The sequence below is a fragment of the Pteronotus mesoamericanus genome, unplaced genomic scaffold (assembly GCF_021234165.1).
Source record: "Pteronotus mesoamericanus isolate MK-2021 breed Mesoamerican mustached bat unplaced genomic scaffold, CSHL_Meso_final contig_25, whole genome shotgun sequence".
NCBI classification, from domain to species: domain Eukaryota; kingdom Metazoa; phylum Chordata; class Mammalia; order Chiroptera; family Mormoopidae; genus Pteronotus; species Pteronotus mesoamericanus.
In genome coordinates this window covers 32,655,522-32,682,632 of record NW_026555105.1, presented here as the reverse complement: position 1 = coordinate 32,682,632, position 27,111 = coordinate 32,655,522, and the positions used below count along the sequence as shown (strand labels likewise).

The 27,111-nt window shown below is 35.7% G+C and overlaps 1 protein-coding gene across 1 annotated transcript in view; it reads right to left on the bottom strand.

The window, feature by feature from the left end:
• The window catches only part of MACROD2 (mono-ADP ribosylhydrolase 2), a 2,155,137-nt gene extending 2,129,619 nt beyond the window's left edge, over positions 1-25,518 (bottom strand). Inside the window, exons 1-2 of the mRNA XM_054574077.1 lie at positions 25,224-25,518; positions 15,509-15,625 (exon numbers count right to left, since the gene is read on the bottom strand). Of these exons, the coding sequence (XP_054430052.1) occupies positions 15,509-15,625; positions 25,224-25,269 (163 nt within the window). The 5' untranslated portion in view covers positions 25,270-25,518. The remainder of the gene's footprint in view (positions 1-15,508; positions 15,626-25,223) is intronic.
• Between the last annotated feature and the right edge of the window lie 1,593 nt (positions 25,519-27,111).

The window sequence follows — 27,111 nt, the reverse complement described above, 5'->3', positions numbered from 1 at the left end:
TCAACATACTAATATCTACAATTCTAAGATAACTTTTTTAAATTTTTTAACATCTCTGAAATTGGCAGGAGCCTTACATTAAAGGCATTTACAGTTGCTGCTGGGGAGGTCGTGATCATGACAGTCTTCACTGACTGTGTAAGAGCTTATTTATCATTTCTGGTGATAAAATTAGACAGCTACTACCTCTCAACACTTCAGGCAACAATCCACTTAATGACCATTTAAGGAAAGCAGGAGTCCTAGTAATTGGTTGAAAACCTTTCATTAGTACTGTCTGGTAAGATTAAGAAAATGCCAACATTAAAACTTGCAGAATCAGTATCAGTGGTTTAGAAGAAAATTGCAGACAAAGTAAAACCCTTTTTTTTAAGTAATGCTGTATCACCAACTCTCCTAATTGCACAAAAAATAACTGTGGAAAAACACATCAACAACTCTAAGTGGAAAAACATGACTCAGAAGTGAACTTTGAGTGCAAAGATGTTTTAGGACTATCTTAAATCAATTTGTCACTTAAAGGTTCCTTCCAAGGCTTGTTCAAGGATGATGTAACATAAAATTATATAACTGAGTAAATCTAAAACAATTTTATATTTATTCAAAGAGATCAGAGTGATGAAAATATTGCATAAAAATTCAATTGATAAGGCTCTTTTCCTCTGTCTTCTTAATAGAATACAAAATGGTGTTTCTTACACGCATTCAATAGAACATGGTAGTTCAAGGAAGCTCTGTGCAAGGTTGGCATGGCAGAAATTTCTAGGTAATTACCAAAACCAGTTTCCAGGATTACCCATTTCCTAAACATACAACTACATTATATTTCTTAGCCTCTCTTATGATTAAATATGGCCATATGACTGATATCTAGTATAAGATATGTGAGTTAAAGTCAGGTGCACCATTTCCAGGACTAGCTCATAAAAATCTTTGACGCAATCCCTCTCTTTCCCCATTCCGCTAAGGTTATCCAGGGCAACCTTAGAAGCAACATGTTAAACAAGGCATAGACTCCAACTCTGTCTCAGAAGAACAGTGTTAAAACAGAATGCCCCTCCTACATGCACACCTACACACTCATATTCCCCAATCTAACACCCACTACCACCAACCCCCTCCGACACGAATCATGAACACCCACTCTAGGCTGTTAAACTAACATCTATTAGATTAAGCCACTGAACTTAAAGGCTAATTTGTTAAAGCAGTTGCTGCAGCCAAACACACACAACTGATTTTCACATTCGAAATTATAAAGTTCAAACAGAATGATGGACCAGGTAGCTCCAAGCTCTCATTTACCCACAGAAACATCTAAACAACATACAGAAAATGTCTGAACCAACTTTGCTAAAATTATGGAAAACAGTCAAAGGCTTGCAGAAACCAAGCAAACATCCAACCAAGAAAAATCCACCTTCAAAGGAGGAGGAAACTTCTGTGGCATTTTTACTAATCCTTGCCCCACCCTCTTTCCAGTACAGTAGCTGTCTTTGTCTTGAAGCCTCAGCAATCTGGATTTTCCTCTCTCACGTGAATCACAAGGAGAACAGACCTCATTTGCAAATTATGTTGCAAATATTTTCTAACCTATCTAGGATACCTGAAAAACTGATGCAAGGCCCTCACCTGTATGTCACCTAACTCAAAAATTATGTGGGAAAAAACATGCTTGGCAACTACAGAGTCAAAAACATCTGGGGTAAGATTGGGGGTGGCTATACAACAGACCAAAAGTCCCCAAACCCCAGGCCACAAACCAGTATCAGTACTAGTTTGTGACCTGCTAGGAACTGGGCTGCACACCAGGAGGTGAGCAAGAGGCACACAAGCAAGCAAACAAAGGTTCACGCATTGACCCGACACGTATCAGAGACTCAATCAACTTGGCTCACACCAGTCACTCCACCCTGGCAATTACCTAAGGCTCTGGGCCAACCAACTTACCAGTGCACTTTTCTACAACAGGCCACGCTGCTAAGACAGGGAGTCAAAGCGGCTTTACTTAATACAGAGAAACAAACATAGGGAGGTTAACGAAATGAGGAGACAAAAAAATAAGGCCCAAATGAAAGAACAAAACAAAACTCCAGAAAAAGAACTGAACAAAATGGAGATAAGCAATCCATCAGATGCACAGTTCAAAACACTGGTTATTAGAATACTCAAGGAACCCATTGGGTACTTCAACAGTTTAAAAAAGACCCAGGCAGAAATGAAGGTTACACTACGTAAACAAAGAAAAAGTTACAGGGAACCAACAGTGGAGTGGATGAAGCTGAGAATCAAATCAATGATTTTGAACATAAGGAAGAAAAAAAAAACATTCAATTAGAACAAGAAGAAAAAGAATTCAAGAAAACAAAGATAGGGTAAGGAGCCTCTGGGACTCCTTACTGCTTCAAATGTACTAATATTTGAATCATAGGGCTAGAGAAAGAGAAGAGAAAGAGCAAGAAATTGAAAATTTATTTGAAAAAATAATGAAAGAAAACTTCCCTAACTTGAGAAGGAAATAGATATACAAGTCCAAGAAGTACAGAGTCCCAAACAGGTTAACCACCAAGGGGACCATACCAAGACACCTCATAATTAAAATGCCAAAGGTGAAAGAAAAAGAGAGAATCTTAAAAGAAGCAAGGGAAAAGCAGAGGGTTATCAACAAAGGTTGATAAGACTGTCAGTTGATTTCTAAAAAGAAACTTTGCAGGCTAGGAGGGACTGGCAAGAAGTATTCAAAGTGATGAAAAGCAAGGACCTACTACCTAGATTACTCTATGCAGCATGGCTATCATTTAAAATCAAAGGGCAGATAAAGTGCTTCCCAGACAAGAGAAAGCTAAAGAAGTTCATCATCACCACACCATCCTTATATGCAATGTTAAAGGAACTTATTTAAGAAAAAGTAGAAGACCAAAACTATGAACATTAAAATAGCAATAAATTCACTACTATCAACAATTGAATCTAAAAAAACAAACTAAGCAAACAAGCAGAGCTGGAACAGAATCAAAGATGTGGAGATCATTTGGACAGTTACCAGTTGGAAGGGGGAAGAGGGGAATGGAGGAAAAGGTCCAGGGATTAAGAAGTACAAATTGGTAGGTACAGAATTGACAAGGGGGTGTTAAGAACAGTATGGGAAATAGAGTAGCCAAAGAACTTACATGTACAAACCATGGACCTGAACTAAGGGAGGGAATGCTGGAGGGAATGAGGGTACTGGGTGAAGGGAGGCAAAGTGGGAAAAACTGGGACAACTGTAATAGCATAATCAATAAAATATTTATTTTTTAAAAAAGAGTGCAGCAAGGAAGAAGTGACTTGCCATGTACAAAGGATCCCTAGAAAGATTATGAGTAGGTTTTTTCATCAGAAATGTTGGAAACCAGAATGGAAAGGTATGAGAAGATATCTTTGAAGGAATAAGAATAGAAAAAAACTGTCCACTATGAATTCCATATTCAGTCAATCTTTCCTTCCAAATGTGGGAGAAATAAACACATTTGCCGATAAACAAAGGCTGAAGGAATTCATTCCCACTAGACCTTAAAAAAGCTAATAGAAGTTTCTCAGATGGAGACAAAAGAATGGTAGACAGTAACTTGAAGCTATATAAAGAAATAAAGGTCTCCAGTAAAGATAATAAATAAGCAAACATAAAAGCCAGTATTATTATAATTTTGATTTACAAATTTCACTTTCTATTTTCTACATGAGTTAAAAGACAAATGCATTAAATAATAATAAAACTGCATTACTAGGCACACAATGTATAAACATTCAGTTTGTTATGTCATCTCATAAAGTGGGCAGGAAGATGTAACTACCAAAAAAAATCAACTAAACAGAGAATAAGGTGGTAATGGAGGAATGAAGGGGGGAAAAGCTTTATGACAGAGAGAAAACAAACAGCAAAATGGCAGAGATACATCTTTTCTTATCTTTAACTACCTGAAAAACAAATGATTAAAATTTCCAAGCAAAAGACAGAGATTTTTAGAATGAATAATAACAAAATATCCAACTATATGCTGTCCACAAGAGACTCACTGAACATATCTGTAAAAAGGTTAAAAGTAAAAGGATAAAGGTATCCCATGCAAATAGTAACCAAAAGAGAGCAGTGGTGGCTATACTATATCAGCCAAGACAGATTTTAAGACAAAAAACTGCTGCAAGAGATAAAGAACATTATATGTTGATTAAAAGAGAAATTCATCAAGAAGATATAAACAATTATGAATAAATATGCACCAAACAACAGATCTCCAAACTATATTAAGTAATATAGACATAAATTGAAAGGAGAAATACAGTTCTATAAGAAGATATTTATATATCCCACTTTCACCAATAGATGAAAAACCAAACATAATATCAATAATAAAGGACTCAAACAATGTTAAAAACCACGTGGACCTTAAAGGTATATACGGAACACTGTATCCAACAATAACATTTTTCTCTAGTGCACATGGAACATTAACCAGGATGTACTGCCACAAAACAAACCTCAATAAAAAGATTAAATCATACAAAGACTCTTCTGATCACAATGTAATGAAACAAGAAATCAGTAACAGAAAGAAAATTGGAATATTAACAAATATGTGCAAATTAAACAATACACTCTAGAATAAAGGTAAAAATTTCAGAAAATACACTGCGATAAATAAAAACACAATATAACAAAACTTATGGCATGCAGCAAAAACAAGAGGAAAATTTATAGCTATAAACATATATACTTAAAAAGATCTCAAATCAATCTAATTTTACACATTAAGGAACTAGAAAAAGAAGAGCATGCTAAACACAAAGCTACTAGAATAAAGGAAATAATAAAGACTAGTAAAAACTAAAATAGAGACTAAGAAAAAAACAGAAAAGAACAACAGGACTAAGGGCTGGCATTTTGAAAAGATAAACAAAATTGGCAAACCTTTACCTGTACTAAGAAAAAAAAAGTGAAGACTAAAATAGAAACATAACTACAAATTTTATAAATCAAAAGGATTTTAAGACATTACTATGAACAACTATACACCAACAAATTGGATAACCTACAAATTTGGATAACAAATTGGAAATAGACAGCACCAACAAATACACTAGAAATAGCTACCAAAATTGGCTCATAAATTGAGAATCTGAATAAATCTATAACCAGTAAGGAGACTGAATCGGTAATCAAAAACCTTCCAACTAAAAAAGCCCAGGACTGGAAGGCATCACTGGTAAATTCCACTAAACATTTAAAGAATGAACACTAATCCTCAAATTCTTCCCCAAAAAAATTTAAGAGGAAGGAACTATTCCTAATGCATTTTATATAATGAACATAATCCAATACCAGAGCCAGAAAAAGACACTACAGGCACACCTCAAAGATACTGTGGTTCAGATCCAGACCACCACAATAAAATGTCATACTAGAGCAAGTCATTATCTTTTTGCTGGTGGAGGGTCTTGCCTTCAATTTATAAAAGACACCACATCTGTCAATCATAATAAAGTGAAGCTCAATTAAAAAAGGTATGTCTGTACAAGAAAACTACACACTGATATCCCTTGTGAATAACTATGCAAAAACCCTCAACAAAATACAAACTGAATTCAGCAGGAGCTTAAAAAGAATACACACCACTGTAATAGAAAGAAAAAACTAAAATTATCTGTTTACAGATAACATGATCATATATTTAAAATCTCAAAAGATTATTAGCTTGAATTCAGCAAAGTTGGAGAATACAAAATCAACACACAAAGATCAACTGCATTTCTATATAGTAGCAATGAACGATCAATAAGGAAACATTTTTAAAATTCCATTTGTAATAGCATTAAAAAGAACTAAAAACTTAGTAATAAACCAAAGAGTTGAATGACTTGTATACTGAAAACTATAAAACATTGCTGAAAGAAATGATTTTAATGTTATTTGAGAGAATGTGTAAGAACCTTGTGCATTGCACATGGGAATTAAATAATGGTACAGCTGCTGTGGAAAACAGTTCTGTGATTCCTAATAAAGTTAAACAAACATAGAATTACCCTATGATCAAGCAATTCTACTCCTCGTTATATATTCAAAAGAACTGAAAACAGAAAATCTAACAGATACTTGTACACCAATGTTCACTGCAGCATTACTCACAAGAACCAAAAGGTGAAAACAATCCCAACATCCTTACAGATGAATTAATAAACAAAATGGGATAAATACATAATGAAATATTATCCACTCTTAAAAAAGAATGAAATATGATACATGCTACAATATGGATGAACACAGAAGCAGTATGTGAAATAAGCCAGAAATAAAGGACAAATATTGTATGATTCTACTTATATGAAGTCTACAACAGGCAAAATAATGGAGGCAGAAAAAAGAATAGAGATTACCAGAAGCTGGGTGAGAGGAAAGAATGGGAAGTTATTATTTAATGGCCACACAGTTTCTATTTAGGAAGATGAAAAAGTTTTGGAAATGGCTACTGGTGGTGGTTGCAAAACATTGTTAATGTACTTAATGCCACTGAATTCTACACTTTAAAATGGTGAAAACTATTTTAAACACACTTCTGGACAAAGTCAAGTTACCAGAAATTTGAAGTAGTTACTTGGATAAGATAAACATTATGTATAGTAAATCGCCAAATAAACACTTTTACCTCTGTCCAGCCACATACGATCTGAACAGGAGGACTATGGAGTATTTGTGTTTGTTATTTGTGAAAGACACAAACTGTCTTTAAAAAAAATTATTTCTTGACCAGTTATAATTCCATTTAATATGTTTACCAAAACTACCAAATGAATACATACACACAGACCTCCACTAGATCCTATAAAATAAAATTTCAGTAAGCAGCTAGTTTCTACCTTCTCAAGCAGATAGTATAAATACAAACTGTACATGCATTGTACTTATAAGCATAGAGAAAAAATCTACTTTATATTTACACTGGCTAAGAGCATAAATAAGAGTAGTAGTGAACACAAAATCAAAAGAAGTTTCATGCAAGAAGAGGGTGCATTCGAGAATAAGAGAGCTATGGGTTGTCTAGGCCCATTGATGTCCTCTCTCAATTAATTATGATAACCTCAGGAAGAAGAAATAAACAGCTCCCAGGTGGTAACTAACATATGAAGAAACAAGTTCAGATTCATCACAGGTTCTTGGCAAGGGAACACAATAGCAGAATGGAGATATGATGCCAAACATGTTTAATCCCAAAACTTTTGCATCCCCACAGTTAACATGGAAGATACATGTATATTGAAATACTGGAAGTCACTCCCATTAGCATGTGTCTAATGGGCATTTAACATTAATCCTTAACTTTCACCACCAACAAAAGAGGAAAAAAAAGTTTTTTACCCCAAAAGAATCACTAATGCAAGAGAATTAAACAACTTGGGGAATCTCTGTTACTTTCTTTTTTTTTAAAGAATTATATGTCGAGTTTTACATATAATATTTTGAATTATCACAATATCTCTGAAAGGTGGCCAATATTATTATATAGATTTTACAGATGATTAAACTGAGTATTTGAAAGTGTAAGTACCATTCCCAAGATTGACAGTGTCAGTAGTGGCTCTAATTTATAGCCATAGGATATTGAAAATCTATTATTTTTATACAACCTTTGTGTGTAGATATGTTTACTATTTGTTTTTTAATTTATTTTTACTTTTTAATTAAATTTATTGGAGTGACATGGGTTCATAGGGTCATATAGGTTTCAGGTATACATTTCTATCATACATGGTCTGTATATTGCATGGTGTGCCTGGCACCGAAGTCAAATCGTCTTCTGTCACTATATTTGGCCCCCTTTATCTGTAACTCACTCCCACCCCCTTCCCTCTGGTAATCACCATGCTGTTATTTGTGCCAATGAGTTTCAGTTTTATATACCACATGTGAGCAAAATCATACGGTTCTTAGCTTTTTCTGACTGACGTATTTCATTTAGCATAATGTTGTCAAGATCCATCCATGTTGTCGTAAACGACAGTATTTCATCTTTTGTTATGGCTGAGTAGTATCCCATAGTACACATGTACATATCTTCTTTATCCAGTCCTCTATCAAAGGACACTTTGGTTGTCTCCATATCTTGGGCACTGTGAATAATGCTACAATGAACACAGGAGGGCATACATCTTTGCAAATAAATGTTTTCAAGTTTTTCAGGTAGATACTCAGAAGAGGGATTGCTGGGTCATATGGCAACTCTTTTTAATTTTTTGAGGAACCACCACACTGTTTTCCATAGTAGCAGTACCAATATACATTCCCATCAGCAGTGCATGAGGGTTCATTTTTCTCCACAACCTCTCCAACACTTGTTATTACCTTGTTACTTGTTATTGTCTTTTTGATAATAGCCATTCTAGCAGGTAGGAGGTGATATCTCATTGTAGTTTTGATTTGCATTTCCCGAATAGCTAGTGAAGTTGAACACCTTTTCCTGTATCTGTTGGCCATGTGTATTGGTAGAATTCCCTCTTTGTTGGGATAATCTGGGTTCTTGAAAAACTGAATATATCTGAATCCAGTCTCTAGGGAACAACCAGCAATCTGCAATCCACACCTTGCCCTTGAGATATACCAAACTTACCTCAATATATCCAAACCTCCAAAGGCATGTACATTTTTGCCAAGACATGCATACAGCCAAGCATATGAACTTCATTGAGCAATATTTATCATCTATATTTTAGTACTTGTTTCATCAGTAATCTTCAACCTGGTTCTAAATCAAAAGCTTAGGAAAACTATAAATTGTATTTAAATCCAGGTTTTGAATACTTATATAAAAATTCAAAAACTGAATATTTCAAAAAAGAAGACAGACTTTATAAAGACTCTTTCATATAGAAAGACAACCAGAGAGAAAAAAATAAAAGAAAGGAAAAGGTTGGCTTTAGCTGCTACTAGTCTGTAACCCATCTGTAAGTATCTGTCCACACTGACCAAAATATATTTAAGTAAAATTCATATTTATTAGTATAATTCATTTAATGGGTTAAAAAGAAAACTGACAGAATCTGTGGTGAAATTATAGACTTAGGAAATACGGAGTAAGAACTTTTCATCTTGTGGTCTCCATGCCAAATCATTCATATAAATAGACAGATAGATGATAGATGATAGAGAGATAGAGAGATAGATGGATGATAGATATATATGGGTTTTTTATTTCTAGTACATTATTTTTAAAACAAGCTTAAATACAAGGACAATTTACATAGCACTTAGTGGTAATACACTACAATGCACAATAAAGCTTATCTATGGGTTGTTAAAATAATCTTGGAAAGTAGTTAAAAAGACTAAGAAAGAAATAAAGGTGGAGGAAAAACCATGAAGTAAATCATGAATTCTCCATTTTAAAAGTTAACCTCACTTCACAAATGTCTGACTAAACAAGTGCTCATACTTTCAATATAGACTATCATTACACAAAAAAATTTTTATCTGAGTAGCACTTAGTTCCCAGTGATTATTCCAACACCAGGTTTTTGTTTGTTTGTTTGTTTGTTTGTTAGAGCAAGGGGAAGGGAGGAAGAAAGAGAAAGAGAAACTACACCGATTGCCTCTCCCAATATGACCCGACCACTGGGATTGAATGCACTACTCACACATGTGCCCTGACCAGGAATCAAACTTGGAACCCTTAAGTTTACGAGATGACACTCCAAACGAGCAAGCCACCTGACCAGGGCTCATTACACACAAAAAAATTGTAATAGTAACATAAATGCCTTTTATGCTCAAAAGTCTTGGAAGTTATTTAGCCTATTTAGCTTAATTCTTCCATGGGCAAAAAAATTCTTTGTAGCAAAGTTCTTTTTTAAAGCAAACCAACTAACTCAGTAAAGGGTTTGAAAAGGATATAATATTAAAGTAATTTCTTACAGTAGCTTTACATGTCAAGAAACAATAATGCCAAAGTAAATGCATTTAAAATGGCAATACTTCAAGACTTTTTGACACATAAAAACATTAGTATATTATAGGCCAAAATTTTTACATTTATACTCATTTCACTTAAGCTCTGCTGACATTGAAACTCACATAACTTGAAATCATTAAGTTTAGTTACTAAGTACTATCAATAAAACATATACAATGTTGATGAATACAAATAATACAAATTCTCATCTTTGTTTCAACTAAATATCTATGTAATAGTTCATTAAAGTCTTTACTGAAATTATTACTGAGCTATCTTTTAAAACTTAATAAAACTAACCTTATATCACCAAGATTTAAAGTTATTTGCTACCTACATTAAAAAGCATCTGACTTAATTTCTAATCCTATCATTTCCACGAGTCTTTAAACTACAGTGAAGAAAAGGTGGGGAGAAAGGAAATAATGCATGAAAATACCATCATGCAGTAACTTATCATTTATTCAATAAACACAAAAAATTTTTCTGAATATCTACTGTGCACCAAGCACTATGCTAGATGCTAGGGATATAAGAAAGAATTAAAACACCACCATGCCTATTTTCATGGCAATCACAATTTCATAAGAAAATTGACCACAACCAGAAAATCTAAAGATTGAGTACATTAAAAAAAAATGATATAAATGCTCTACAGAAAGGAATACAGCTCTATGAAAGCACAGAATAAAGGAATCTGTTACAGAGTAAGTGTAGAGAAGACTTCAAAGAGAACAGAAGGGATGCAAGCTGAAAACTGAAAGCTGAGAAAAATTAAGGTGAGAATAGTGGCGAAAAAAAATCAGAAGATGACCTAGTAGTGGAAGCAAGCATAGAACATTCAAGAAACAAAAAGGATAATGTAGCTAGATGCAGAGACCAAGAAAGAAAGTGGTATAAAACAGATGAAGGAAGAAAGGGGCCAGATTATAAAAAAGTTTACACCATTTTAGAATGTTAGTTTTTATCCTAATCTGCACTTCTAAAGTGAAAAATGTCCATTTCTAATATAAATTCTATTTATTTCAGGTGATGGAAGCTTCACAAATAATTGTCCAAATAAGTCAGAGTGGTCTTAGTTACTTGAGGCAGAATAGATTTCTGTTTTTAATTAAATTCATGTTAAGATCATGTAAGAGTAGGGAAAAACCATTACCCACTCAACATAAAAGATATGTATCTAAGAAGCTTGGGGGTTTTGCTCTGAGACTTCTGCTTCTGCCAGATAATGTTTCACTTTTAAATTATAGTGTTCAAACTGATGATGACAGTAAAAAAAGGAATCAGTATCAACTGATTAAATAGGAAACATCCCTTTCCAATTTTTTTTATCCCTACTAAGCTCCATCCTGTTTTTGATGCCATTTTTCCAACTGTTCAGTCATTTTATATTTGAGAACCAATTCAATCTGAAAACTGGTAAAAAAAAAAAAAAAAAAAAAAAAACCTAGCATTTATTCTACCTTTGCTATCTAAACTGTACTGCATGAAAACAAAAAGTTCATTCAAAAAAAGTTTATAGAAGTCCAACTAACAGATGAAGCATGAATGATAATATTAAAATAACACTACTTTGTAACCCCTAAAAAATAGTGATCATCAATGGCTACTAAAATCATGTAAGTGAAAAGTTGACAGGGAACTTTACAATGGAGGAATCAGCCTAATAATACTTAACTGGTGAACAGTTTTATTACAACAAAGAGAGAGAAGTAGACATTATGTGCCTTCTAATATAATGCAAAAGAAAGTACAATAATTCATACAGTACTCTTTCAAAAAAATTGAACCCAAGTCTAATCAAGCCTCTATTTACCAGTTCACAAGAAACATAGGAGGTAGCAAATTCCAAAATATGAAAAATTCTATAAGACAAACAGCCTACTTTATATCAAATAAATTACAAAGGGAAAAAAAGAAAAAAAATACAGATTTAAAGAGACTTAGGAAATACATCAATTAAAAGCAATATGTGGACCTTGTTTAGATCTCAACTCAAACAAAACCATCTGTACAAAAAAGCAAAACCCTTTGTGACACAATGGGAAAAATATGAATACTAATTGTATATTTAATTATATTAAAGAATTATTCATTTTTAGGTGTGATGATGGTGTTGTGGTTATATTAAAACAACAAAAATGTGTCCTTACCGCTCAGATGTATATATATATATATGCATACTTACATATGTTTACAGATAAAATTGATATAATGTATAGGACTTGCTTCAAAATAGTCTGGGAAAAAAGGTACAGGGAGCTCTGGTATAGATAACAAAAATTTTTAATTAAATTCATTTAAATGGCCACATATTAACTGTTGAAACTGAGTGATGGGTGCAAAAAACTTTATTATACCCTCTATTTTTATATATGTTTTTAAATGCTCATTTTAAAGTTTGAGAAAAAACTAAAAAGAAAGAAGTGTGCTTTGTAGACTTTTAACCTTTGAAGCATTCTTATTTAACATATTGATTGAGCCCATCTATGCATGAGGCTCTATTCCAGGTGTTAGAGAGTGTAATAGGTAAGACAAGCATTTTTAAATTCCCTAGAAGAAGGCAACTGACAAATGCAATAGAATTATTACATAATTGCTAATACAGAGGAAAAGCTAATTAGAAGCATATAATTTCAGAGATTTACTAATAGTATTTGATAAATATGAACATGAACAATAAAATGGATTTTTCTCTTGGTAATCATCTCCTGTTCTTTTCTTCTTCTGAGCCATAGCTTTGCAATACTACCAAAGCAGTAAGTCAAAGTAAAAATACAGAATGGGGCAAAAGAAGGTTTCCATTTGTTTGTATGGAAAATAATAATTAACAAATATTAAAAAAATAAACTGTGTTTTCCATATTCACAACTGCAAACATACTTTTGCCCCATCCTGTATTATCTACTTGCTTCCTCCTTCGACACAAACACTGATTTTATATTGTTTGGCAACTTTTGGTTTCCTTTTATTAGGAGAGCTTAAAGGCCAAAATATAACATAAATAAATAAAACTTTCTACAATATAAGAAGAAACATTAAATTCAAGTAAAAGAAAACTGAGCAAAGTAAAAAAAAAAAAAATTTTTTTTAAGTTTGAAAAGTTTCCATATAATCATGGATATCAAGGTCAAAATGACCTTCTATAAAAACAAAGATAATGATAAATTACTAAATTTAAAACTGGTATATTGTGCTAGTCCAATAAATATCATTCATTTCCTAAATATCAGATACTATCTTCTTTTAAAACGTAGTTTGAAACCTTATACTTAAAAAATAAAACCATTATAAATACAGTACCTACTTATATACATACATTTATAAGCAGTTCATAAGCTTAAACATTTCAAAATAAAATATAAAAATTCAACTACAGTTGTCCTTTATGATTTTTTAATTTATACTTTTCAAATATCTTTCAAACTATAAAAATACTAAAATTCTTTTGACCAATATTTTAGTTAACTAAGGCTGGATATGTATAACACTAGAATAAAACACTTATGAAAGATTTATATTATGTAAAGAAATTAACAGATACTACATGTAGAATGAATCATTCCGTTTCAAGAAAGGCTTAAGGAGAGGCTAGTTAACAACTGCAATGTCACAACAGAGAGGAGCAAGTAACATTAGATGAAGATAATAAAACATTGTTTAATAGAAATACTATTTGATCATATCACCTAGTTCCCATGAAGGCCTGTTATTTTCAAAAATCATGAAGGTAAAAACTAAAATACACAGAGCAGCTACAAACCATTTATAAAGCTCATATTGGAGACAGGATTAAAAACAAAGGACCTTATTAGAGAATAACAATGTCAGATGTTACTCAGTATAGCTTAACTGATTTGAGGGACATATTTTGGTATGTAGTATCTCTAAAAAATCCAAAACGGAGTTCATAAAAACCCAGTTCAACCCTACACTGTTACATGCTGAATGTTCAAGTAGAAGCAACCAACATCAAGACCAAGCCTCTACGCAGAGGTGAGCCAACCCAATATTGGGCAATGCAGCCCGGGTATCACTACTGCTTTGTCAACAATTGTGTCAGCAACAGGAATCTACTACCTCAGGAGGCAAATTTTTTTTTTTTTTTAAAAAGACCACCATGTACTGCATCCTTAGAAAACTGACCAGCTAAAACTGTGACCAAGAAAGAAAACCAGATTAATGAAGCACTGGAAAAAGAGAGATTTACTAGCATAAAAAAATGAAACTGAAGTATTTAATACCAGTTTCTTACAAACAAAAGAATAAGGGACCCAAACATTAAGAGGCACCTGGTCCTAGGTCAGACAAGGCCCAGGATTGTCCCCTTGATCTCCACTTCTGTATTCTTTTCATTATACAGCACTACCTACTCTTCCAGTGATGCCTCAATTAAACCATTATTAAAACTTGCATTTACTTAGGACACTGGGAAAGCAGGTCAGATGTGTACATCCCAATCAGCCTATGACCCCTTTAAAACTTGGGAGAAACCCACTATCCAACTTGTTCAAGGGCACACATTTGCCTTCCCAGAAAAACAAAATTCTATCCAAGGCCCAAACTCTCAGGTAACTGTGTTCTCTTCACAAACACTAAAGTTTAATTTGCCTGCTATTTCCCAGATTTTGTCCATAGGAACTCCATGTTAGTCTTCTTATTCTGGGCCATAACATCCTGTATATTTCCATCAAAGACCACAACTTATGAAATCAGCATGCTCCAAGCTCTTTTTGTAAAGTTACCTTTCTTTGTCAACTGTTAAATATCCTAAAAACCACCCTGTTTCTTCAAACTTAACATCCAGACCATAAACACCAATGAATGTTAATTCAGAGATAAAGATATTAAACATACATTAAATTTATTATATTGTTTTTCAGAATTTTCTTTCATGAACATTTGTGATAATTAAAATTTCATTTATATTCTAACACATATATTTTCCCTCAGTCTACACTCTCATTAAACCAAAGCAAATTGGTGAAAGAATAAATTTGTCATACAAATATGTCATTTGTAGACATAATACCAGACCACACAAAATACTCTTCTCTAAAATTATGTGAAATGTTATTTGTTTGTTCTCTATTCTTCTTGATGCACTGTCTTTGAACTGTAGCTAATCCTTAAAATAAACTTGAAGAAATCCACTATAAATTAGCCTAATCAAAACAAACTCCAAAGGCCATGTCACCAAAGCAGCAATCCCTAATATCATTTGCTCCAAAAACTACTGCAAAGTAATTTTTTAAAAGTGCCCACAAGAGAATAACATAATATAATTTTGGTGTATTTCAGAATGGGTAGGGTTTGGATAAAAAAATAATAATGTTCTAAGCTTAAATAATGCATAATAGATAGCTAAAAATAATTAAAATGACAATTGGCACTGGTTTCATATAGCAAAATTGTCATCTCTTTATTGAAAGCCTGTTAGTCATTTTTGTCAAAAACCTGTCCTGCAGAATTCATAAAAAAAAGAAAAAATGGCAACAGCATCTACCTGAAAAATATTCTGAGAAACTTACCATCATTTTGGCTCTTGCCCTTCACCTCCTCCTTCCATGATAGGATAGTGTTCAGGGGAATATAGTCCCTTATGTATTCTTTACGTCTTTCCTCTAGGGTCATCTTCAGTAAGCGTTCTTGCAAAATAAAAGCAGAATTTCCATTTGTATATTACTTTTAAGATCAGGAATTATTTTACAATTTAAATATTAACCATGTTAACCAAAAAAAAAAAAAAATTAATGTGTGCTTGAGAAACACCAAAATGCAAATCTAATTACTCTATATTTGAGTGTTAAAGGTGTAAAATTAATACTATATTAGCAGGGGGAAAAAATATAAGAAAACTCTTTCAATCAGCATCTACTGACAGTCTACTATGTACCAAGTGATATGTTTATACACTGCAAGTACAAAGAAGATCCTTGACTTTGAAAAGTTCACAAGACAAAAGGAGAAATGAATAAGAGACAAAATAGCAGCTTCATAAATAAAACACTAAATCCTAAAACAGCTGGCTACAAATGCTAAGAGCACAAGAAACGCAGCCACTGAGATATTTTCTTAATTCAAAAATGCCATTCACAATAAAATTGCACTTTTAATTTAATAACATCTTAGTCGACATGATATAAATAATACTTTATATATGCACGTACATCTTGATTACAAAATAAAATATTTTTAAATGCATCTTAGAATTAATAATTGGCATCATTTATAAAAAGTTCACTGTCCCCGGCCACGTGCCTCAGTTGGTTGGAGCAGGCATGGTACACCAAAAGGTCAGGTGTTCAACTGCTAGTCTGGGCACAGACCTAGGTAGCAGACTGATCCCCTGTCAGGGCACATACAAGAGTCAAACAATAAATGTTTCTTTCTCACATGGATGTTTCTCTCTCTTTCTTCCCCGCCACCTCTCCCTCTCTCTTCACCCCTCTCTCTCTCTCTCTTTAAAACAATAAACATATCAGAAGGTGAGGATTAAAGAAAAAAAAAAGAATTTACTGTGTGCCAGTTATTTCACATGTATAATTTCACTGAAATAATCATCCCAACAATTCAGTAAATTGATAGTATTAGTATCCTTATTTTGAAAATAGGGAAATAAAGCATATCAAAGTTCAGTAGTCTATCCAAAGCAAGAGAACTTTCCATGAAAATCCAGTCAGATTTCTCCATTAGTCAGAAACTATCACCTATACAATTAGCCACTACACTGTACTACCTTCTCAGGAATAGATGAGTCCCTAAAAGATGTGATGTGTATACTGGTTCCCAATAGGCAGAATTTTGCAATGAAGAGGTGACAAGTAAGGCTATTTCAGAATAAAAGGACAATGTAAACAGAGACAAGGAAATATGAATAGTTTGATGAAACTGCAAGATATGCTATGAAAAGGGAAGTGGCTGCAGAAGTGAAAAGACGTTAGAAACATAAGTTAAAACAAAATGTGAGCAGTTTAACCTTTATTCTATCATGGAGACCACTAATATTCAAAGTTGTTTGCATATCCCAGAAGGTACATAAAACAATCCACCAGGATACAAGGAAAAAAATGTATAAAATTTTATTTGTATATTTAATCTAAAGAAATAAGGAAGAAATAAAATGTAGAAATAATATTTGGCGCATAAACTGACACTGGCATCCTCACTCATTCTGTATGCCAGCTGTCATATATCACATCCTTTACCAAAGGATGTAGTCTCACTCTCCGATTCTCTTCCAGCATATTACAAGATGTCATAGTTTCGGTGAATGTCTTTAAGGATAGTACCTAGTTTTAGGTAATCCTACCTTCAAAAAATAACCATTTTAAAAGATTATTCCACAAAAATAAACTGCAGAAAAGTATTAATGTAAGCACAAGTGAACAGGAAACAGGGAGCCAACATTTTCCCAAGCTCCTAGAATTGGCCACATAAATAGACTGAATAGTGACCAAAAGGAAAAAAAAAAATCCATATTTTAATCAGATGTGATATATTCAAATCAAAATACTACAATACTCAAGGGTCAACACTATACTGAAATTCAGATGCCTACAGGGCATTCAAGTTGAAATCAAAAATCCTGAACTAAAGAAAGAGGTCTAGCCTAGAGATTTTGGAAATTACAACCTAAACTTCTGCTCCTATAAGTCCATAGGGAAGGTAAGAGAGAGGAACAAACCTCAAAAACCAATATTTAGGTAGTAGACACAAAAAAAGGGAAAAATAAAGTTTAGATGTCACTTGGGGCACAAGGTGAATCAAGGTCTCAGTGATGTGGAAACCAGCAAAGAAAAAAGTTTTAGTATGTAAAGGAGGAGACATACTACTAATTGCTACAGGAAGATCAGGAAGAATAAAAATTAATAGGACATTGGCTTTATCCACTGGGTCACCAAGAGCACTGAAAAGAGAGCATAGTCGTTAACAAAACTGCCTGGGTTTTAATCCCAAATCATGCAAATCTATGTGATCTTGGGTTAAACTTTTCATGTCTCAGTTTCCTTTTGAGATAGGTTGGAGTTATATTCTAAACTTACAGATGTGACAAATAAAGCAGAGAGGTTAAATAATTTACCTAAGGTCCTACACATAGTAAGCAGTAAAACTAGGTTCAAATCCATGCAAATGGTGTTCAAAGCCCTTGACCCTACAGTATATTACCTCAGAGGATTGTTGTGAGAATTAAATGAGATCTCATGCAAAGTACCTAGAAGAGTGCTGAGCAGGATTCAAACAGTAACTATTTTATATTAGTACCATCATCATTGTTATTACTAAATGACTTTAGAAACATCAGTTTTATTAGTGTAACTGAGATCCAGGAGGCTGGCTATGAAAGACTGAGAAAAAAAGTGAGAACAGCAAACTCCAAGGTGAAGTCCTACGGAAGGAAGGCTACTTCAGAGTAAAAGAGGCTTGTGCATTCTTATAGGCTGAGAGGAACCTGAAGACACTCAGAAACTAAACATACCCAAAAGGGAATAAATGATAGCAAATCTCAAAGAATTCAGGAGATGAGATAAACAGCACAAACAGAGGGAGTTAATCTTAGAAAGAAAGAAGAAAAGTGCTTCCTCTAAGATAGAAACAAAGCTAAAAAGACAAAGGGCATGTGAAGAAACAGACAAATAAAACTATGGAGCTGTTCATGTTATATGACATATTTTCTCTACATACTAAAAGGCATTATCTAGCGGCTCTCTCTAGGGAGTATGCCCATGCCTTTCCCCATCCCCTTCTTTCCGCAGAGTGCAAGCACTCCCTCCCTCCCTCCCTTCCTCCCTTCCTCTGTCTTTCTCTCTGTCTCCTTCTCCTAAGCTCCAAGGGCCCTTATTTTGCTGTAACTTGTTTCCTGAGCCCAGTTCTTCTACAGCTCACTTCTACCTCTGTAACTGTCTTAATAAACTTTCTTTTATTAATTTTTTTCCTAAAAAGGTAGTATCACCTGCCTTTTTAAAGTAGGACAGAGTCTTGATGGAATAGAAAGCTTGAAGGGAATAGAAAATTTAAAGTAATCACACAGAGAAAAAGGGATAACTAGAACTTAACAAAACACTACTAATAAAGCTCAGATCACTAAAATGGAAATAGTGCAGTATCACTGATCAGGCTGAAATATATGAAGCAGCTGTAGTTTTAATAAATGTCAGAAGGTACCTGTGGGAATACACCCTGGCTTCTGTCACTTAGAACAAGATCAATAAAACAGTAAAACAGTAAGATAATTTAACTTTCAGTACTTAAAATGATAGTACACATCAAGTAGTTTTGAATTAGGGTCCAAAATACTAGATCAATAAACATCTAGTTAACATGTATGGACCTGAGAACTTAAATTATTTTTTTAAACACAGGGAAATACTAAGGGCTACATACATGTACTATATAATTTCTTTGGTATTAATCAAAACTTTTCCATAAAGAATACTTCATCTGAGAATCAAGATGGCAGAGGGGTGAGTGGAAGTCACACTGACCTCCTCCAAGGACCAATCTGGAATTACAACTAAATTGTGGAGCAATCACCTGGAAAAAACAAATGAATAATAAAGAAAAAGGAGGCTTACAACCTCAAACACACAGAAGAATCAGCTTTAGCACAACCTAACAGATAAAAAGTGTGGTAGAGACTCAAGAAGGCAGGTGGGGCGCCCACAGGCAGAACCACCAAGAGGTTATTGAAAGGCCTAGTTGGATCCCCCTGAGATGAACTGGGTCAAACCATAACCAAGGATCTCCAACCTATGGCACTAGAGCCCAAAAAGTATACATATTAACAGCCAGCTGCAAAAAATGAAAGAGTTGCTCTCTGCCAGAGACAGACTGCTGGAGACACAAACAGCCATTTACATGGCCAATGCATAAATTTTTACTGGCAGCCACTTACTCTGGTCTCTGGCAAAGATGGGGGTAGAGTGGGCTAGAGATGCCAGACGAGAGGCTTTGGGCAGAGAAACGAGAGAGCAGCCAGAGGGATCCCAGTGCTGACTCATCCCCCATACAGCATCAACCATCTGGTTCAGGCAGACCACTCCCCTGGGCAGAAACAGCGCAAGAGGGTCCAAGAGCCCCGCCCCCAGGAGGGACTCAGCCCTGGCCAGTGGTGCTAAAGCCTGACTACTGAGTACAACGGGGCAGCCACAGATAGATCCCTGGATAAAGGGGACACAGAGTGGTCTGAAGACACGTGAGGAGAGACTGGAGACCGAGGCTTTGGGGAGAGAGCAGAGAGAATGGCGGCGGGATCCCAGTGCTGACCTCTCCCCCATCCGGCAGCAGCCATCTGGCTCAGGCAGACCACTCCCCTGAGCAGCAACAGCGTGAGAGGACCCAATAACCCTGCCCTCAAGAGGGACTCTGACCAGCCCTGTGGTGTCTAAACCACCTGCGGAGTGCAGAATGACTAGATTAATAACTGAAGGAGACGACCACAGACAGTAGATTCCTGGAAGTCTTGAAGAGACTGCGTTAGGTCAGACAGAGACAATATCTGACATCATCAGAGGCAGATCCAGAAAGTCAAAATAGCAGCCTCCCACCAGAGAGGTTCACATCACAAAGTCAGGAAATCAAGACAGATAAATCTAAGAAACAGAAGCAAAAAGGAAGAGTCTCACAAATAAATGGGAAGACAAAGAAACATCCCCCAGTCAAAGGAAAAGGAAGAAGAATCCCCACAAAGAGAACTAAATGAAGTAGAGGCAAGTAAACTATCAAATATTGAGTTTAAAACAACGGTTTAAAAGAAGCAAAATGAGCTCAGGGAGCTCAGAGAGAATTATCAAAAACTACAGGGAAACTACGAGGAACTTACTGACTGCAAACTATATAGGCATGAAAAAAGACATAGAAACTATCAATAAGACACAAGAGGAAATGAAGAATACAATTTCTGAATTGGGGAACAGCAGAAGGAATCAAAAACAGGCTAGATGAAACAGAGGAAAGAATCAGTGAGCTGGATGATAAGGTAAAAAAAAGCTCCCAGAAAGGGCAAGAAAATGAAAAAGACTCAAAAAGAATGAAGAAGAATGAAGAATACAGGACAATCTGAAACGTAATAATATCCTTATAATAGGGATACCAGAAGGAGAAGCAAAGAGGAGCAAGGGATAGAGAACATGTTTGAAAAAGTAGTGATGGAAAACTTCCCTCATTTGAGTAGAAAAAAAGCAACACAAGCCCAGGAAGCACAGAGGGTCCCATTCAAGAAGAAACCAATGAGGCCCACTCCAAGGCACATAATGATTAAAATGGCAAATTTCAAAGACAAACAGAGAATCCTAAAAGAAGCAGGGGAGAAAGAGGTAGTAACATATAAGGGAGCCCCGGTAGGGCTAGCAGCTGACTTCCCAACAGAAATACTGCAAGCCAGAAGGCACTGGCAAGAACTATTCCACATAATGAAAAGCAAAGACCTGCAACCAAGACTGCTCTACCCAGCAAGGTTCTCAATTAAAATGGAAGGCGAAATAAGCAGTTTCCCAGACAAAAGAAGGCTGAAAGAATACACCCCCACCAAACCAGCACTGCAAAATATGCTAAAGGGACTGCTTTAAGATGAGGAAAAAGAGTCTATGAATACCCAGTTCCTTTCACAGTCACAAATACTTGATATTACCAATATTTTAATACTTATTAATCCGATTGTGACCATGATGTGTTATTTAAATTGTCCTTTTATTGTTTGTTGAAACTAAACCTGTTTTTGTATATTTCTTGCCTATTTCCATTATTTTTAAAAAGCTTTAAATGACTTTTTGGTATTCTTTATCCATTTTTTAATTGTTTGTAAAATTTTTTCCCTAAAAAAACTCCAAAAAAAACCTTAACCCTTTTTTAGATGTGCTGCAAATAATTTCCTATTCTATTACTTTTCCTTTAACTTTTTATATGTATATTACCATACAGTCTTTAACATAGTCATATTGTCAGTATTTTACTTTATAGCTTCCGGGTTTGAATATTTTACTTCAGGGTAAGAAAAATATTAGTTTGTTTTTTCTCTCAAAACTCCTTAGATTCTGCATATTGATTTTTAACTCATCTGAATATTTCTTGTATAATGTGTGAAATTTGTTTTATTTCAAGTAATAGTGGTCCATGTACCTTACTTATTGAATAAGCCTTATTTTACCCACTGATTTGACATATCAATTTAATCATATATCATATTGCTAGACAGATACATATGTTTGTTTCTGATATGCTCATTTTATTTCACTAATCTACTTGATTATTTCTGTGCTGGTGTCATGTTTTAATTGCTGAGACTTTATAATGGACTTAATTTTTTAAATATTTTATAATGCATCTTGACATTTAAAAAAATAAATAAAATCAATCTGCATTTTTAAAAAGAAAGAAGGGACTCCTACCTTTTGCAACAACATGGATGGGACTGGAGAAAATTATGCTAAGTGAAATAAGCCAGTCAGGGAAAGACAAATACCATATGATCTCACCTATAAGTGGAATCTATTCAACAAAATAAACTAACAACCAAAATAAACCACAGGCATGGAAACATGGAGCCGACTGAAAGTGACCAGAGGGGATGGGGAAGGAGGACAATGGTGGAGAGAAGGAGAAGGGACTAAACAAAGAACATGTATAAATGACCCATGGACATAGACAGCTGAGTGGGAATTGACTGTGGGAGAGAGGTAGGAGGGCAAAAGCAGAAAAACTGAGACAACTGTAATAGAATAAACATGATTAAAAAAAAAACATGAACCCCCCCAAAAAAAGAATACATCATCTATGCAATACTGTATTTTGCTGTGTATAATGCGCACCTGTGCATAATGTGCACCCATGGTTTTTGTACACCTTATACATGGGCATTATACATGGGGACCTATGGTATGTAATCATTATCCCCATGTGCAACTCGCATCCTATTCTTCCCTCAAAAATCTGGGCAAAAATAGTGCACATTCTACAACAGCAAAATACATAAATCTTTTTTCATTAACCAAGCATATAAATAGGCAGATCTACTCACTAGATGTTATACTGTGTTAAAGTATGTTTATACAATGCCTTGACATTTCAGTGAGGTGGGTAAGCCTTTAGATTTAAATAATAGCTGCAAAAATATGATACCATTCCTCTCCAGTGTAATAAAAGAAAAAAGGTGATGAATTCCATCAGCTTCTTTAATACTAATTACTGTACTGGAAATCCTTAGCTTCTTCTGATGGTAATACACACACACACATATCTGAATATCAACTATTCCAAAAACAGACATCTTGATAAGACATTGAGACATATATTAAAGCTTTCAAGTCTCAATAACTTTTCCCTTTAACATTAAACCTTAGGCAAAAATGTTAGTTTTGGGAAAAAAAATATATTATGTTAAATGCCTTCCTTAATTGTGCATCTGCTTCTTTACTTAGAAAATATTAATTTGGTTATATTATCCCCTTTACTATTAGAAGCAAAAGAAGAATTAAGACATTAAAAATTCTAAAATGCCTGCTTATCACAGGTCAACTGTGTAGATGTTAAATGGCAGAAGCATTATAACATTGTCACTCAGGAACATTATCTATTATAACAAAAAAAAAGTAGTTCTTAAGTAATTAATGTACGTTCATCAATGATTCATGTATTGAAGTCAATCTCCATGTCTTTCATTATCATCAATAATACAAAGCTAACATTACAAGACCATCATTAAAAATGGGCAAAAATGATTTTTCAATGCTTGCAAAGTAAGTCCTTGTTGAAAGTGTGGAGAAAGTAAAGTAACTGCTACTACAAAAACAAAACAAAAATATTTCACACAACTATGTATCAGGCTATTATTCTCAACAGCATTTGTTTTGTGACACCAGAATTGTGACACCAGAATTTTTAGTTCTACATAGAACCATAATCATTAAAATATAATTAAATGATATACAATCTAATCTTTCAATATTATAGAGACCATTTTAATCAGCTGTTATGTTAATCCTCCCAATAGTTAATTTTTTTTAAATCCCTTCTCATCCCTTTCCTTGTACATTGCTTGAAGTAGCCCCTATAGGGAAGATTCTTTTTCCACATTCATTCCATTTTTTGTTAACTATATGCCTAGGTATTTACAAAGGCCAGGACTTGCAATAAAAATCTATAGGTTTTAGAGAGCTATTTCAACCTAGTCACCCCCTAATCCTTCTATGAAGATGGAATATTTAGGAAAAATTTGCCCTACCCTCATTGGACCTCACTCCGTACACTCATTTAGTACACCTTAGGAGTAGCAATGCAAGTACATTTTGCTACATTTCTGTAAAAAAGCTAAAGAATAAAAAGGAGTGAAAAAAGGGGGAGGACCTCCAGAGACTCAAATTCTACCTTAGAATATTATCTAGCTATAACGCTAGAGACAGAAAACAGAGCGTTGGATCACACACTTCCGTACGTTACAGAAATCAGTGTCACTTTCACTGACTTGGATAAGCCTTGATAAGCACAAAATTCAGGGGTGGGTTCATTCACAGAGAGTGACATCAGTCTCACAATCTTACTCTGAGCAACTTCAAACTATGAATGGGGATGGAATATTGAGAAACACACTGCACAGAAAAAAAGCCCATTTAGATTTCTCCGAAGGCACTTATCCTTACGGACAAGACGCTCGTTTTAGGTTTCCCCTGGAGTTCCAGGTTTCAAGTCACACTGCGGCGCAGAAGTGAGGGACCTACTGAAGGGCTAAACACCAGAAGGTGGGTATACCACCGGCTGACAGAGCGCGGGATCAACAAAGATGAAGAGTGAACCAATGAGGGTCGGGACGCTGAGGCGCAGCAACAGCTGCAGCGGGTGTGTCCGCCGGCTGGCACGTGTCCCCGGGACACGCCGGCCAGCTGTGAGAAAGTCCCAGCAGGAGTCCGGAGACAGGGCAGGAGACCAGAGGAAGTTGTGCTGGCCCGGAGACTATCATGCGGGGATCCACGCCGAAAGCGAGGCTAAGGCAGCCCCGTCCAGAGAGGTGACTACTCGCGGCGGGCTGCAGAGAGGGGCGTGCGCCCACACGTGCGCGAGCTGCAGGTACCCGGGGGCGGCGCGTGCACGCCTGTGTGAGCGCGCGTGTTTACACACGGACACACGAGGAAGGCGGCACCGGTAGGGAGGGCGCGAGGCGGGAGCTCGGGCGGAGGGCTTCGCGGCACGCACAGCCCTGACCCCCGCCCCCACCCCAGAACCACCCGTACCCCAAGGACTCAACAGGCCAGTTACCTTTCTCCTCTCTCCACACCTTTTTCTTCTTGTTGCTGGGGTACATGTTGCCGTGGGGGTGGCTGGCTTTAAGCTGCAAGTTCCCCAGGCTCACGGGCAAACGGGGTGGTGTGGAGTGGGAGGGATAGGAGGGGCACTCGGGAGAGAAAAAGTGAAAAAGGTGCCGCGTGCCACGCTGCTAGCAGCCCTCCAGTCGCCGCCCTCGTCCCTCAGCCCGCGCTGGGCTCTGGTTCCCAACCGTCTCAGCTCCGCAGACACCGCCACAGGAACACCTCAGAACCTGTCAACTAGGTCACTCCTCGCGCTAACCTAACACCCGCGCAGGCCCCGCCTCCCAGCCTCTAGCCAGCGCCGCCTCCCATTGGCTGCACTGCCCGCCGCTCTTCGCTTTCCAGCCACCGCACGCCCCGACTTCGGCCCCAGGGCGCACGCGCAGGCGCAAGCTCCAGCCCCACGTCGAGGACGTTTGGGAGCTTGAGGGGGCGGAGCCAGGGTGTGAGGGTGTTGGAAATGGCCTTGTGATGTGGGCGGTAAGAGAAGCCGACACCTGAGAAAACATTGAGAAGGCAGACACCTTCCCCAGGCTCCGAGGCGGTGGGAGGTCCTGAGGGCGTGGCGTATAGGCCAGGTGCTGCAGGTGACTGAGGTGTGAGCTGGGGAATCCTGCCTGAGGGGCTGGAAGATCAAAAAGTGGAAGATGTGAGTCAACATGTATTGTCCATGCTCACTCTAACCGGCTAGTCTGCACGGACTTTACCAGATAATGTGAAGCTTTCTTCTTGGTGGGAAAATGTAATGGAAAGAAATGAAAGGATTGGGAAATGGTTCCAAATCATGAACAATGCGGCCCTGAACCTTGTAGTAAAAATTGCAAATTTCGCTGGAGATTGATGAAGTTCGGAAATAACAAAGGTAAATTGGACTACTCAAGTGTTTTAAGAATTGGTAAACAGTATACACAAAAATGTTATATTGGAAACAGAAGCCTTACATCAAAGCGAATTCAAATAAGTGCTAACCAGAGCCAAGTCATTTTATTGTTTTATTTCTCCACTGGTTGTTTCAGGTCAAGGTACTGATCCAAAGGACTGGTTTGATTCTTGGTAATCCTAAAATCCAGTTTCAGTAGAGTCCACGCCAAGGGTATATTGACCTAAAATTTTAGAGAAAATTTGGTAACCCCCTCTCCAAATTTATTGCATTTCTAAATATCAGACAATTAACAGAGCTGATTTGGTGGTTGCATTGAATCCACATTTATTTGACAATTGAGGCACTCTGTTCTATGTGTTCTACTTAAGCAAGGTGTGTAAGACCAAACAATTACTTGTAACACATTTTTTAATAATAAAAGAAAAAACGAAGAAAGGGGCAGCCGCCACTAAGAATTGTAAAGAGTAATGTTTTGAGTAACATAGTAAGGTAATGAAAATTATTTTTTTCTCTACTTCTATTTTTCTTTGAATACTAAGTACATAAAAATTTATTTGGCTAGGAGAAAGAGGGAAAGCTTCAAGAAAGAAGTGACATTTGAGCTAGTAATAAAAATATGCACTCATTTATTGGCAATGGAAATAAAAAGAGGGTTCTGAATCAAGGTACATTTCCAAGGTAAAATCAATAAAAATTGATAATGAAATAGATTAAGGAAAGATGATAAGGATAAGAAAGAAGATAAGGGTTTCATGGGCTAGTAAAGGTGGAAAACAACAATATTAATATTAGGCAATACAGGAGCAATTACAGATTTTTGTGGGAAAGCTATTTTTCTTACTTAGAAATGCTAAGTATAAGGTGACTACTGGAAAGTGCATCATACTGGGCACTTTCCCTTCAGTTACAACCCAAACCTAGGTCCAATTTTTCTACCTGTGCTTTCTTAGGTATT